Raw genomic sequence first — 15,913 nt, 5'->3', positions numbered from 1 at the left:
AGATGGAAGGTGGAATCAACCTTGAGCCGGTCAGGATCGAACTGCTGACAGTTGGCAGGGTTTGCCTGCAGTACTGCCTTCTCACCACTGGTTCACCCATGACTCTTTTGGTAGGAGGAGGAGGTGGCGGCCTTTTTTCCCATGTAGCAATGGGGTCTTTCAGATTCTGACAAGGGTGATGCTTTGCCCCACAGAAAGATGAAATCGTTCCCCTGCGGATCCTGTACTCATCCTATTTTCCTCTTTAACAGTTTCAGGTACAACTAGTCCTTAACCACTTGAAGTCACTAAACAAACTCCCAGAATTCCCCAGCTGGCATGCTTTAAGATGGGTGGACTTCAATTCCCAGAATTCTTTAGTCCGCAAGTGTTAAGAATGGTGAACTTCCATTCCCAGAATTCCCCAGCTGGCATGCTTTAAGATGGGTGGACTTCAACTCCCAGAATTCCCCAGCCGACATTCTTTAAGACGGGTGGACTTCAATTCCTAGAATTCCCCAACTAGTATGATTTAAGCCTTGTGGACTTCCACTCCCAGAATTCCCCAGCTGGCATGCTTTAAGTCTTGTGGACTTCAACTCCCAGAATTCCCCAGCCGCCATGCTTTAAGACAGGTGGACTTCAACTCCCAGAATTCCCCAGCCGCCATGCTTTAAGACAGGTGGACTACAACTCCCAGAATACCCTAGCCAGCATGCTTTAAGATGGGTGGACTTCAACTCCCAGAATTCCTCAGCTAGCCATGCTGGCTAAGGAACTCTGGGAGTTGAAGTCCATACATCAACGTTTCCAAGTTTGAGATACACTGGTAATAAACCAAGGCCGCCTGCAGGGGGCGTCTATGGCTCCTCCCCAACAAGTCGCCGAATCCACCGCGCTCCTTTAGGGCGAGGAGGAGGCGTGGTGGGAAAAAAAAGTGGGCAGGGCTCATGCAAATAGGCAAAACGAGACGCGCGCGCGTGACGTTACCAGGGAGGCCGTTCCCGCCGCTTGAGCGTCATCCCCGCGAGCCGCTGACGTCGCCGAAGGTTGGCCGGGCGGCGACCGGCGAACGAGGCGGGATTTCCTGTCAGCGGGCCGAGCCGGGGACGCCGAAGCGAGCGGCGGGGGGGTTAGCCAACCGGCCGCTGCCGTCGCCATGATCAAGAAGTTCGACAAGAAAGATGAGGAGTCCGGTAGGAGTTTCCCTCCCCACTTCCCACCGCTGCGATTGAACTTGAAGCGGTTGCTGGGCAGATTTGAAGAGCTGCTTCCCTCAACGGGGCCGCCAGCCCCGTCGTTCCATGAGAGACCTATTGGCTCCGCCTCCTGGGAGGCGTGGCCCATGCATCCCCTTCTGAGAGGCTCGAAGCGGTTAGCTGAGCGTGGTGGGCGGGGCCAGAGAAGGCGGGGCCGGCGAAGCGGAGGCTGTTCACGCTTAGCAGTCTTCCCCCCCCCCCCCCTCCGCGTTGCCTGGTTTAAACCCAGCTTCGCTTTGCACGTCTGGACGGAGGGGGTGGACCATGCAAAGCGGGTCAGCAGATTGGTCCCTCTGGGTCAAAGAGCTCCTGGGGTCCCCGGGGCTGAGCGCTCCCTATGTTGCCTCTGGGCGTTTCTCAGGTGTGTTACTTAGCAACCAGCAATTACGCCCCCTCCCCAAATAGAGGGGATAGGGCAGGTGACACGTGTCTCTCTCTGGGGAAGGGCTAGGGGGGGTAGATGGGGGGGAGGGTCTAAATGGACCCACCACTCAAGGCTGGTTGCCTTTTGGGGGAAAGGGGTGAACATGGGAGGGAAAAGACCAGGATTTAAATCCTAGGGAGTGGAAGGGACCTTGGAGGTCATCTAGTCCAACCCCCCCTTTATACAGGTGATTCCCCAATTATGGCATCTTGGAGAATCTGGGTGGATTTCAATTCATGGGGTCTCCCGAGAAGCCTGATACAAGTGGCCCTCCGCTCACAACGGCTCATTCCGTGACCGTTCGAAGTTACGACGGCCTCAGGAAGAAAGATTTAAGACCGTTGTTTCACACTTGCGACCGTTGCAGCATCCTGACGGTTGCAGTGTCCCGAGGTCATAGGATTCCCTTTTGGGGTCCCGACCGGCAAAGTCAGTGGGGGGCGGGAAGGCCAGACTCACTTCAGTGATTTGCTTAACAACTGCAGCAAACAACGGTTGTAAAAGGGAGACAAAACTCAAATTTTTCACAGAGCTGCATGAACGTTGGGCTAAACTGTGGTCTTAAGTCGAGGACTACCTGTACCAAAGATGTCCCATCCCGGCAAATTTGAGACCGGTGGACTTCAACTCCCAGAATTCCCCAGCCGGCCACGAATGAATGACTAGGTGTGTTTAATCCAGTGTTTCTCAACCTTGGCAACTTGAAGATGTCCGGACTTCAACTCCCAGAATTCCCCAGCCGGCCACGAATGAATGACTAGGTGTGTTTAATCCAGTGTTTCTCAACCTTGGCAACTTGAAGATGTCCGGACTTCAACTCCCAGAATTCCCCAGCCAGCATTCGCTGGCTGGGGAATTCTGGGAGTTGAAGTCCGGACATCTTCAAGTTGCCAAGGTTGAGAAACACTGGTCTAATCTACTCTAAGATCTGTGCACTTTAACTCCCGTGAGCGGCTTGCTGGGGAATTCTGGGAGTTGAAGTCCACTGGTCTTAACAGGGGCCAAGGTTATCCTCCCTTGCCTTATGCAATCCTGGTTAAATGGTGGTTTGTTTTCAAAACCCTCCAGCAATGGAGCATTCCCAACTCTGGGAAGAAAATCTGTTCCATTAATTCTCACAGACAGGAAGTTTCTCCTTAATTCCAGGTCGAAAATCTCTCTCCAATGAGCTTCCGCCCGTTTACTTGCCTTGGAAAACTTTTTGTCTCAGTCATGGCAACTTCAAGATGGGTGGACTTCAACTCCTAGAATTCCCCACGGATCGGAGAGGCGTGCCTTTATGGACCACAATTTCTTGGCTGTGTTCCAACTTCAGGACACCTAGATCTAGAACATTCATCAGATAGCCATTGAGTCCCAATACACGCCGGCTGGGGAATTCTGGGAGTTGAAGTCCACCCATCTTCAAGCGGTTGAAACGGAGAACCATCGCCATAGACACTGCTTGAATGCAATGACATTCAACTTGCCGTGTAAAACTCTCGTGTTTTATATGTTGCACAATCTCTGTTATAAAGACTCTGCTTTGATTGATTAGCAACCACGTAGCTGTCCTCATCCTGGCCCTTTAGGCCTTCTGGGTGCAACAACCATGAAGAATGAGGATTACACATAAGATTCAAGATTTAATAAATTTGTATGCTGGCCAATCCCGAAGGACTCCGGTTTACATACAGCAATTCTAAAAATACTAAAAATATTAAAATAGAGAGAGAACAAATTAAAAGGCACATCACACACTCAACCTTAGTGGGGCTGGACCTCGTTGATGAGGTCAACAGCCCCAGGCCTGCTGGAACAGCCAGGTCTTAGTAGACTTTCGGAAGGCTGCGAGAGTGGGGAGGGTCCGGATCTCGGGGGGTAGATCGTTCCATAGGGCCGGGGCAGCTATAGAGAAGGCCCTCCCCCAAGGAGCCACCAGACAACATTGTCTCGGAGAAGGCCCATCCTGTGAGATCTTATTGGACGCTGGGAGGTATGTGGCAGAAGACGGTCTCGTAGATATCCAGGTCCTAAGCCATGTAGAGCTTTAAAGGTGATAACCAGCAGCAATTTCCAGTTCAGAAGATTTATTACTCATGTCTACCCACAAGGATCTAGTTAACCAACGGCCAGCACTACATTGGCTCTGGATAAAAGTCAATGTAATTCAGAGGGAATTGGGCTTGGTGCTTTTGTGACAACGTAATGATTCCAGCCCGATTCCTCTCTTGACTCCACCCCCAGGCTCTGCTTTTTCTTCTCCTGCAAGATCTTCCATGTCCGAGCAAAGGCAGACCTTCTCTAGCCCAGCCCCTTCCCCAAAGAAAGCCCCTGACTCTTGGATTAAGGGAGACGGACTGGCCCAAAGCCCCCCCCCCCAGATTGCCTCCACGGCTCAGATTAGACTCGAACTCCCATCTTCTCAATCTTAGTCAAAACTGAACTACAAATGAGGGTCCGAAAGGGGCTTTTTTCAAGAGGCAACTGGATTTTCTGGGTTTTTTGTAAGACATTTCACTGTTCAAGCAGCTTCCTGGGTTCTGACTAGATGGTGGAGGATGGAAGGATTGATATTCCTTGCAGACAGCTGGTCATTTGCACCCTTTTTTAGAGAGTTGTTGAGGCCACTTGGAGGTTTTATCTGTGTCCTCGGGGTCACCTGAGTGATGTAAATGGGTGTGGAGCCTTCTTGGACCTTGTTGTAGACTGGAGATGGACAACTGTTGAGGGAGAGCTGTTTAATTTTGGCCTAGATGACCTCCTTGACCCCACTTTCAAACCATTGGGCCTCTCTGTCCAGAAAGTAGACTTTGCTCTCTTCCAAAGAGTGGTTTTTGTCTTTGAAATGCAGATGGGACTGCTGAATCTTGTCCCAATGCATTTGTTCTCCGATGTTGTTCATGAAGTGGTTGGTTGTTGTTGTTGTTGTTTTACAAACGAGGGTCCCCAGGTTTAGAGGCCATCCACACCTATCTTACCTCCAAGTGTTTGGTGTCACAAGGTCCTTGCATGGCAAACATTGCCGGGCAACATATTACCATAACTCTCACTGTCATGATCTTTCACCAGGCGAAGCAGTGCGCCATAGGGGGTGATTTTGGAACCAGTGGGCCACTGTAGAGAGTGTGCCCAAAATCTGGGATCTCTTCTTTCCCAGGGAATGAAATTTGCGGGAAACGGTGGCTGCTTCAGTGCTGCTGGGTGCTGCTTGCAGTCAACACGATCTTCATTTTCAACCTTCTGTGACAGTTTCCCAGCCGCTCTCGCAATCCCTCATTCCCTCTGATACTTGTACAGGTAGTCCTCAACTTAGAACAGCTCATTCAGAGACTGTTCAAAGTTACAAACAGCCCTGAAAAAAAAGTGACTTAAGACCGTTTTTCACACTAAGGACCGTTGTGGCATATCCCCCCTCCCCCATGGTCAGATGATCAAAATTCGGATGCTTGGCAACTGGTTCATATTTATGATGTTTGTAGTGTCCTGGGGTTATGTGATCATCATTTTGTAACTTTTTGTAACTTTTTGTAACTTTCAACCGGGAAGCCAGATTCACTTAAACGCGTTACTCGAAGACCTCCAAGGTTCCTTCCCAGCTCTGCTATTCTCTAGTTCAAGCCTTGGGAAGAAAAAGTTCATGAGGCCAAGAAGGCCTGTTTTATTTATTTATTTATTAGACTTATATACCGCTTCATAGGGCTTTCAGCCCTCTCTAAGCGGTTTACAATTTTTTTAGCAAATTGAGTCAGCAACTTGCCCCCACAGTCCGGGGCCTCATTTCACCCACCTCGGAAGGATGGAAGGCTGAGTCGACCTTGAGCCGGTGAGATTTGAACCGCTGAACTGCAGATCACAGTCAGCTAAAGTGGCCTGCAGTACTGCACCCTAACCACTGCGCCACCTCGGCTCATTAATATCATTTGCTTCATATCATATCATTTGCTTCACAGCCTCATGTATGACTCCTATTTCTTGCTCATTTTCACATTGCCAAAAAGCGTCCATTCCGTGGGGATGGGTCCCTTTGATGGGAGCGCCTCACCTGGCATTGCTGAAAGTATCTAAGGGAGTGTCGCAAATCTCCCCCCCCCCATTTGAAACGTCAAGGGCTCACGTCATGTATGCTTGTCTCCTTCAGGTAGCGGCTCGAACCCTTTCCAACATTTGGAAAAAAGCGCGATCCTCCAGGAGGTATGATGGGGCCTTCTTATTTGACTTTATTTTGTGTTGTTGATTCTGTCTCTATGACCATCTGTCTCTGGCTGGTGTGCTAACAGATCACTCTCTATTTTTGTGTGTAATTGCTCGTCTCCTTTGCTGAATTGGTCGGCCTGAGGGACTGGAAAGGACTTTCTCTGTGGTGGCTCCCTCCTTATTATTTGAAGGAACTCACCCTCTCCTGGTGATTGGCCCAAGGTTGCCTGGCTGCCATTCACGCTTAAGGAGCTGCTAGAAGTCTCCATCTCCTAGCGATTTCCCCAAATCACCCAACCAACTTTTATGCCTAAGGCAGGACTAGTATAGGTAGTCCTCAACTTACAACAGTTTGTTAGTGACCATCAAAGTTGTAACATCACTGGAAAAAGTGACTTAGGACTGCTTTTCACTCTTACGACCATCACAGCATCCCCATGGTCACGTGACCAAAATTCAGACGCTTGACCACTAGCTCCCATTTACGATGGTCACAGCATTCCGGCGTCACGCGATCCTGTTTTGCGACCTTGTGAAGTCCGTGGGGAAGCCGGATTCGTTTAACAACTGTGTTAACTTAATAACTGGAAGGATTCACTTAACAACTGTGGCCAGAAAAGTGGTAAAACTCGCTGAACAAATGTTTCACTTAGCAGGAGAACATTTGGGCGTTCAATTGTGGCCGTAAGGCGAGGACTACCTGTACTCGCAGTCTCCTGCTTTCTAGTTTGGTGCCTTTACCACTAGACACAACTAGAGGAATCTTCTTTCTGACAAGTTAAACATACTCAGTTCCTTTAACTACTTCTTGGTGGACGTCACATTGCCTCCCCTGACTATCAAGACTGGGGGTGTCAAACTCAATTTCTTGACGTCACTTGTGTTGGGGGCGCCGGTGGTGGCCTGAGCGCTCTGTCAGCGAAAACGGGCTCCCGGGCTCCATTTTCGGCTACCGCGTCCTCCTGCAATCCTCTGCCAGTAAAAACTCTGTTTTTGGGTACTGCAGCCTTCTGCAACCCTCTGCCAGTAAAAGCTCCCGTTTTTGGCTACTGCATCCTCCTGTAACCCTCAGCCAGTGAAAACGGAGCTGGGGAGTGCCGTTTTTCACTGGCAGAAGCACCTTGGTCCATTCCTTCACTGTTTCCAGGGCGGCCCCGTGGGCCAGATCTAAATTCCCTTGCAGTCCGGATCTGGGCCCACGAGCCTTGAGTTTGACACCCTTGATCTAATGCAAACCTCTCAAAAATAAGTCGTTGAGAGTCGGGAGTTTTTAAAATCTACGTAAACAGAATTGAAAATATAATATAGAATATTCTTTTATTGTCCAAGTGTGATTGGACACACGGGGAATTTGCCTCCGCTGCAGGATTTCCTAGTGGACCAACGACAAAGTGATGAATCGTAAGATATAAACATCAAGGTGATAAAAATGAGTAATGAAAATGATGCTTAACACAGAGTCCAGCTTGATGTCACTTGTGTTGGGGGCGCCTGTGGAGCCCCGTGCGCTCTGCCAGCGAAAATGGGCTCCCGACCTCTGTCTTTTGGTGGCGGGAGGCTGTTGCAGCTGAAAACGGAGCCTGCGGGAACCGGGCACAGCCCTCCCGATCTCCGTTTTCGCTGGCAGAGGCACCGCGGACCGGGTTTATTCACGGTTTTCAGGGTGACCCCACGGGCCGGATTTGGCCTTGAGTTTGATACCCCTGATCTCGGCTGCCCTTCTGTGGACTCCAGCGTATTGACGGCTCTTTCGAAGAGTGGGGTCCAGACGTGGACCCAGAGTCCGACGGGAAACGTCAGCAAATCTTCCCGGAGTCTGACTCTACGTTTCCTGTAGCGCAGTGTTTCTCAACCTTGGCGACTTGAAGTCCTGTGGACTTCAACTTCCAGAATTCCCCAGCCAGCTACAACTATGCTGGCTGGGGGATTCTGGGAGTTGAAGTCCCCAGGACTTAAAGTCGCCAAGGTTGAGAAACACTGCTGTAGCGTTTCCTGTAGCAATGTGAAGTCCTGGATTTGTCTCTCTCCCTCCCCAGGCTCGTATTTTCAACGAGACGCCCATCAACCCACGAAGATGTCTGCACATCCTGACCAAGATCCTTTACCTGCTGAACCAGGTAAATGCCATGTCAGCGTTCCAAATAGTCTCCGAAATTAAATCAGAGTCCGAGGCAAAGGATTCCTCAAAGTCCCAATTGATGAAGAGAGCCATGTTGGCACCTCTGGGGAAACCCGAATCTGAAAGCTTCCCGGTTTTCCCCACCCAGTTGAAAGTTCAAGATCTTGCCCCCCACACCCACACCCACACACCCCCACCCACAAGCCCATCCCACGGTCCAATCTCCCACTGCCATGCTGGCAGTTGCCCCATGCTAGAAACTCCCCATTGCCTGAGGATTTGCCCAAAGATACACATCCAACTTTCATACCTAAGGTGGGGCTAGAACTCCCAATCACCTGGTGATTGGCCCAAAGTCGCACGACCAGTTTTAATGCCTAAGGGGGGGACTCGAACTCCTCGTTGCCTGGTTGGCAACCACATCTATATTTTTCCCCCGGTGAAACACCCGCCTAGACAACAGGTCCATTAAATCGACAGGAAGCGAAAGAGATCCAAGGTCATCTTTACCTTTAGATGAACATTCTTGATTTATTTATTTTATTTCTTAATTAGACTTATATACCGCTTCATAGAGCTTTTAGCCCTCTCTAAGCGGTTTACAAATTTTTTTAGCAAGTTGAGTCAGCAACTTTCCCCCACAGTCCGGGTCCTCATTTCACCCACCTCGGAAGGATGGAAGGCTGAGTCGACCTTGAGCCTGGTGAGATTTCAACCGCTGAGCTGCAGATCACAGTCAGCTAAAGTGTCCTGCAGTACTGCACCCTAACCACTGCGCCACCTCGATGTTTGAGGTGTATCTCCTTAGCACAGTGGTACCTGCTGTATCCCGGAAGCTGATGTGAAATTAACTGGGTCTGTTTTGGTTTCTTTTGTGGGGCGGTCCCATAATTTTTTTTTTATTGAGAATTTTAGGGAAAAAAAACTTTTACAAATGTTTACCTCCCCCCCTATCCTCCCCATCCAACCCCTCCCCCCAAACCTCCCTCCCCCACTTCCCAGAACCAATACAGGGTATAAATCTTTAACAAAGATAGCAATAGCAATAGCAGTTAGACATATACCGCTTCATGGGGCTTTCAGCCCTCTCTAAGCGGTTTACAGAGTCAGCATATTGCCCCCAACAACAATCCGGGTTCTCATTTTACCCACCTCGGAAGGATGGAAGGCTGAGTCAACCTTGAGCCGGTGAGATTTGAACCGCTGAACTCCAGATAACAGTCAGCTGAAGTGGCCTGCAATACTGCATCCTAACCACTGCGCCACCTCGGCTCTTTCTAGGTGTTCTAAAATAAACTTTTAAAAAGTTAGTATCATCTTTCATTTGAGCTCTAACTCCTCTTTGCTAGTCTAAACAGATTATATCATTCCTTGTTTCTTCAGTCATAAACTATCTGGAATTTCTTAGTCCCGTATTTATTTTGAATATAGTCAATCCATCTTCTCCACTCCAATTTATATCTCTCATTGGAAGGGTCCTTGAAATATGTTGATATTTTAGCCATCTCTGCTAGGTTTGTTGCTTTTAATGTCCATTCTTGAATAGTAGGCAAATCTTCCTTCTTCCAGTATTGCGCCACCAACAGTCTTGCTGCGGCTATTAAATGCAAAATCAAGTTAATCTCTATAACTGTACAGTCAGTAATTATACCTAACAAGAATAACTGAGGGGTAAACTTTATCCTTTTTTAAAGAACATTTTGCATAATCCACCATATTTTTTAATCCAAAATGCTTTAACCTTTTTACAAGTCCACCATATATGAGAGTATGTAGCATTGAGACAATCACATCTCCAGCATTTAGATTGTAAATTGTAAATTATGGGCGGTCCCATAATTTGAGACCAGGAGAATTGACAATTGAGTCTAGCAGTTGAAGGGAGCGTTGCCTTAGCCTAAATAGCAATAGCAATAGCAGTTAGACTTATATACCGCTTCATAGGGCTTTCAGCCCTCTCTAAGCGGTTTACAGAGTCAGCATATCGCCCCCAACAACAATCCGGGTCCTCATTTCACCCACCTCGGAAGGATGGAAGGCTGAGTCCACCTTGAGCCGGTGAGATTTGAACGGCTGAACTGCAGATAACGGTTCCACCACAAAACCGCGGTAGACTAAAGCGCGTGTGACTAAAGCGCGGTGACAAAACCGCACCGTCAAAACCGCGCGACAACAGCGCGCCGACAACAGCGCGCTGACAGAAGCGCGCTGTAACATAACCCTAAAAATAACCCTAAACCTAACCCTAAACCTTACCTTAAGTTAAATCGCGCTTCTGTCGGCGCGCTGTTGTCGGCGCACTTTTGACATCGCGGTTTTAGCGCCGCGGTGTTGTCGGCGCGCTTTTGACGTTCGCGGTTATGTCGTGCCACGCAGATAACAGTCAGTTGAAGTGGCCTGCAGTACTGCACCCTAACCACTGCACCACCTCGGCTCTTAAAGTGTCCGCTGATTGCTTGTCTCCTTTAGGGTGAGCATTTCGGGACGACGGAAGCCACCGAAGCCTTCTTCGCCATGACAAGATTATTCCAGTCCAATGATGTGAGTCATTTCTTCCATGATTGATCCTTGGTTTCCTGTTCCTGTGTCGGCGACCGCTGGCAGCGTCCTTAGGGGTGTCCTCTGGTGGGTTGCTCCCGGCATTACGGCCAGTCCGGTGCGTGCGCATTTGCACAAAATGCTTAAAAGGGAGGGGGGTTAAATTAAATTTGTGCAATTACAATTCTTCTGCGCATGCGCAGAACCGGAAATCAAGATGGCGGCCCCATCGGAGAATCGGTTTGGGGGCGTGGCAGGCCTCAGTCGCTGCCATTTCCAGCGACCCAGGCTGCCAAACCACTACTGGTTCAGGCGAACCGGTTCAAACTGGTAGGAACTGGGTGTCCTTTTTTGAAAGCAGGGGTCTCAAAAAATCAGGTGACCATTTTAAGATTTGTGGACTCCCAAGTCCCAAAATTCTGGGAGATGAAGTCCATAAGTCTTTTTCTTTTCTATTTTACTTTGTAAACATTACATGTTAGGTAAGCTCCCCGTTGGGAGAGCGAGTGCGTTCAGAGAAGCGTTGTGAGAGTTGTGTTGGAGAACACACAAACCAGCATACAGAGACAATGCAGATTAAATAAGCTTTTACTTTCGTGGAAATAGAGGTATCAGAGTCCATCAAACACTCCAAGTCATACACGGATAAGACAGTCAGTCATCAATGTCTTTCAATTAAGGGATAATCCAAATAACATAGTCCAGTATCATATGATCAGTACGGCATTCAAGCTTGCTAACAGTTGCAAAACCTACAATAGCTCACGGCACTTTCTAACAGCCAGCTTCCAAAACACTCAGATCAGATCAGCCCAGCATCTAACAAAACAGAGAGCTAACAGTCATTCTGGCTCCCTCTTATGGCCGATTGAGGAAACAGCAACCAATCACATTTTACAGTATGATTTAAAGAAACAGGTATAGCATTGTTACATGATTTATACATTGCCAACCCAACCGTTAGAATTATATTCCTAACAATTCATTTAGAGAATAAAATACAAAAGCAAATAGCGGGATAAACAGTGGAAGGGAAGGGGAAAAGAGTGAGGAAGAGAGGGGGGAAATTAACCCCCCAAAAAGTGCGTTGACTTCCGACTCCCTCTGTCGCAGTAGAATGAGATAGTCACATCCAACCTCCCCTTTTTACTTTTTCCCTAATAGGATAAACTAGCCATTTCCTTTAACGACCAGTAAAACCCAAAATCAAAGTGTCTTCTCCCCGCCCCCCCCCCCACCTCAAGCACAAAGCCCAGAAGTGGTTTCGAAGCAGAAAGAAAACACTTTAATTCTTTTCTTAGAACAAAACGGTCAATTTAGCCATCTCTGCCAACTCCCATCCGCTTCTGTAGACATTCGTCCATGGTGGGAAGAAGTCCACAAGTCTTAAAGGGGCCAAGGTTGGACACACACACACACACACATACACACACACCACCCTAGAGAGGCCCACGGGGATAAAACAGCAGTGGATCATCAACCCCCTTGGAAAATTCAACTTTAATTGTGGTCTTTCCGCAGCAAACCTTAAGGAGAATGTGTTACCTGACCATCAAAGAGATGGCCAACATCTCAGAAGACGTCATTATCGTCACCAGCAGGTAATCTGGTTTTGATTCTGGGGCTAGAAGCATCGATATCTCAGGTGGGATGGGATGGGATGAGAAGTAGAAGAGAAGTTAGAATGGAGCGGAACTGAAGGGAAAGGAAGAAAGAGGAGAGGAAAGGGGAATAGAAAATAGGATAGAGAAGAGAAGAAGGAGTTGAGTAGAAGAAAATAGAATAGAATAGAATAGAATAGAATAATAAAATATAGAATAGAAAAGAAAATAGAATAGAAAGAACAGAACGGAAAAATAGAAGAGAGAATAGAATAGAAAGAAAAGAATAGAATATAGAATAGAATAGAATAATAAAATATAGAAAAGAAAATAGAGTAGAAAGAACAGAACGGAAAAATAGAAGAGAGAATAGAATAGAAAGAAAAGAATAGAATATAGAATAGAATAATAAAATATAGAAAAGAAAATAGAATAGAAAGAACAGAACGGAAAAATAGAAGAGAGAATAGAATAGAAAGAAAAGAATAGAATATAGATTAGAATAGATTAGAATAGAATAGAATAGACAGAGTTGGAAGGGACCTTGGAGGTCTTCTAGTCCACCCCCCTGCTCAGGCAGGAAACCCTATCCCACAGGTGTCAAACTTGCGTTGTCATGGTGGCGTCACATGGCGTATTGCAACTCCCCCCCTTCGCTAAAACAGATGTGGGCGTGGCCAGCTCGGGACACATCTGGCCCGTGGACCAGAAGTTTGCAAGCCCTGCCCTAGACCACTTCAGGCCAATGGTTCTCCCATCTCCTCTTAAAAACTTCCAGTGCTGGAGCATTCACAACCTCTGGAGGCATGGGGTGACTCTGTTTGCCACCCAGAAGCCTATAGATCACATTCTGGAATCCGTTCGGTCACCATGGGATTGTCTTCTGCAGGTTGAAACAAGCCTGTTTTTCGCATCCAGCGTCTCCTGGAGAACCAATTACCCTGCCTAAGGCAGATTGCAGCCACAGCTCGGTCTTCTGGGCACCCTTTAAAAAAACCTAAGCAGACACATTTATCCTGGGAAAGCAACATTTCCCCCAATTTTAATATTCGAATTAAACTAACAGAACGTTTACAAAATAAAACACAGTTTGATGAGAGTTTGATGCAGCGGATAATGCATCAGACTAGATCCGTAATGGCGAACCTTTTTCCCGTCACGTGCCAAAAGTAGGGGGAGCGCAGTGGGGTCGTGCACGGGCATGCCCACACCCATAATACTATGCGGAGATCCATGCACACATGACTCCCCCACCCGCTTTTGGCATGTGATGGGCCCGTTTTTCATCCTCCCCAGGCTCCGGAGGCTTTCTAGGAGCCCGGGGAGGGTGAAAACAGCCCCTGGAGGCTTCAGGAGCTTCCCTGAAGGCTCTGGAATGCAAAAAATGGGCCTATGGGCAAACTGGAAGTTTGGGAACGGACTTCTGGTTTGGCGGTAGTGCCGTTTTTCGTGCTCCGGAGACTTCAGGGAAGTCTCCTGAAGGCTCCGGAGGGCAAAAAACGGGCCTATGGGCAAACCAGAAATTCAGGAACAGACTTCCGGTTTGCCCATTTTTCGCGCTCCTGAGGGCGAAAAATGGGCCTACGTGAAAATGAAGTCACTTCCGGTTTGGCAGTAGGGCTGTTTTTCGCACTCCTGAAGGCTCTGGAGGGCAAAAAAACGGGCCTATGGGCAAACCAGAAGTTTGGGAACGGACTTATGGTTTGGTCGCAGTGCCATTTTTCACACTCCGGAGGGCGAAAAACGGGCCTATGTGAAAAACTGGAAGTCACTTCCGTTTTGGCCATAGGGCTGTTTTTCGCGCTCCGGAGGCTTCAGGGAAGCTGCCTGAAGGCTCCGGAGGGCGAAAAACGGGCCTACGTGAAAACCGGAAGTGACTTCCAGTTTGCCCATAGGGCCATTTTTTGTGCTACGGAGGGCAAAAAACAGCCTTAAGGCTGACGTTAGCTGGCCAGCATGCTGAAGCTGACAGGGCAATGCCTCGTGCCGTAACAAATGGCTCCGCATGCGTGCCATAAGTTCGCCATCATGGGACTAGATAGTGGAGGACTGCGAGTTCTAGTTCTGCTTTAGGCGTGAAAGCCGGATGTCACCACAGGCCAGATCTAAGCACCCCTTGGGCCAGATGCAGTCTATGGGGCCCTGAGTTTGAACCCCCCCCCCCCTCAAACTGTAGGATAACAATTGCAAAGGATCTCAGAATTCACCAAACAGGTCAAAAAAAATCTCCTGGCCGCACTTTGTACCAGCTGAAGCTTCCGGGCTGCCTTCAAGGGCTGCCCCAGGGAGGACTCACGGCAGCTGTCTACCTCTGAGACAGCCAACATTGGGATGGCTGAACCCCAGGCCTCCTGGCATCTGTGTTAAGGCGAGCCTTGTCTTCTGTGTCCTAGCCTAACTAAAGATATGACGGGGAAAGAAGACGTCTACCGAGGACCGGCGATTCGAGCCCTGTGTCGGATCACGGATGTGAGTTTGAAAATTTCCCAGTTGTGAAAACGAGGAATGTGCTGGTTCACGGATGAGATTTTGAACCCCGGAATGAATGCCGTGTGTGTGTGTGTGTGTGTGTGTGTGTGTTATCCGGAGATCTTACCCCGCACCTTCAGTGTTTTTGACAGGTAGTCCTCAAGATACGACCGCAGTCAACTATGGCTGTGAGCCATGGTCGTAAAGCAGGCCACCGTGTGACCGATCTGATTGTCTAACCTTGTGTTGGCTTAGTTGTTCATCCTGGCCATTAAGCAAACATCTTTATTTTCCATGGGGCGGTTTGGCCAAAAGCCAGAAGTGCAGTTTTCACAAAAATGTCATAAATTGTCATTGTGGGTCCGCAAACCTTTGTGTGTGTGTGTAGACAGTTGCTGACGGCAAAGAAGGAAGTCAGTCAGAACTTTATAACTGGCTTCTAAAGTACCTTTTCTGGGGTAACTTTAAATGGTTGCTAAGCCACCAGTCGTAAATCAAGAACTACTTGTTGACTAACGGGTATTTTTGGCAAGCTTACAAATCTTGACCAAACCAGCCTCTTCTGGAGGTGTGGAATCTTTTAGCTAAAAGATTAATTAATCAATTAATTTTACTCTTTTTGTGATTTCTATTGTTTTAAATGTGGTTTTATATTCTGTGTGCCACCTTGAGTCGTCATGGGTGGCAATATAAATTCAATAAATAAACAAACAAACAAATAAAAGTTAGTCAGAAGCCTTTTAAGAACCAGCAGCAGTTGAATAATTATGTTATGTTGATTACATAAAACTTGAAATTTGAAACTTGAAGAGTCGTATTGTTAATAGAAAATAGATGGAAAAGAAATGATAAATTGTTTATTTTTAAAGAGAAAGAAAAATGTTACACATGTTAAAAACTAGAAATTGGAAAATAGGAGAAGAAAAGTAATAGGGCTAAAATTGGAAATAATGGAAATATAACGTAAAATGAATTATGTCTTGGTGGGAATGTTAATGAGGGAATTCGGACAACACTCTGTTCACAAAAGAATTTTTATTATGTAACAAAAATAAATAAATAAAACTTTAAAAAAAGAACATGGAATCATCAATAAATACAGACATAATTTCTATTTATTCTAAATTTAAATAAATCATAACCCCTAAATGGCTGGAAGGGACCATACTTCAATGTTTAATTCTATGTTTCTCAACCTTATTTATTTTAAGATGGGTGGACTTCATCTCCCAGAAATCCCTAGCCAGCATGGCCAGTTGGGGAATTCTGGGAGCTGATGTCCAGCCATTTTAAAATGGCTGAGGTTGGGAAATGTTGGTTGAGAGAGAGAGAGGGAGGGAGGGAGAGA

At 47.5% G+C, this 15,913-nt stretch overlaps 1 protein-coding gene across 1 annotated transcript in view; it reads left to right on the top strand.

Annotated features, from left to right (window-relative positions):
- The first annotated feature begins 1,009 nt into the window (after positions 1-1,009).
- The window catches only part of COPG2 (COPI coat complex subunit gamma 2), a 38,574-nt gene continuing 23,670 nt past the window's right edge, over positions 1,010-15,913 (top strand). Inside the window, 6 exon segments of the mRNA XM_032221217.1 lie at positions 1,010-1,175; positions 5,783-5,835; positions 7,875-7,955; positions 10,427-10,498; positions 12,017-12,096; positions 14,490-14,565. Coding sequence (XP_032077108.1) covers positions 1,139-1,175; positions 5,783-5,835; positions 7,875-7,955; positions 10,427-10,498; positions 12,017-12,096; positions 14,490-14,565 — 399 coding nt within the window. The 5' untranslated portion in view covers positions 1,010-1,138.

This window comes from Thamnophis elegans, chromosome 7 (genome assembly GCF_009769535.1).
Source record: "Thamnophis elegans isolate rThaEle1 chromosome 7, rThaEle1.pri, whole genome shotgun sequence".
Taxonomy (NCBI): domain Eukaryota; kingdom Metazoa; phylum Chordata; class Lepidosauria; order Squamata; family Colubridae; genus Thamnophis; species Thamnophis elegans.
Note: the sequence above shows the minus strand (reverse complement) of the source record. Positions and strands in the feature narration are given on the sequence as shown.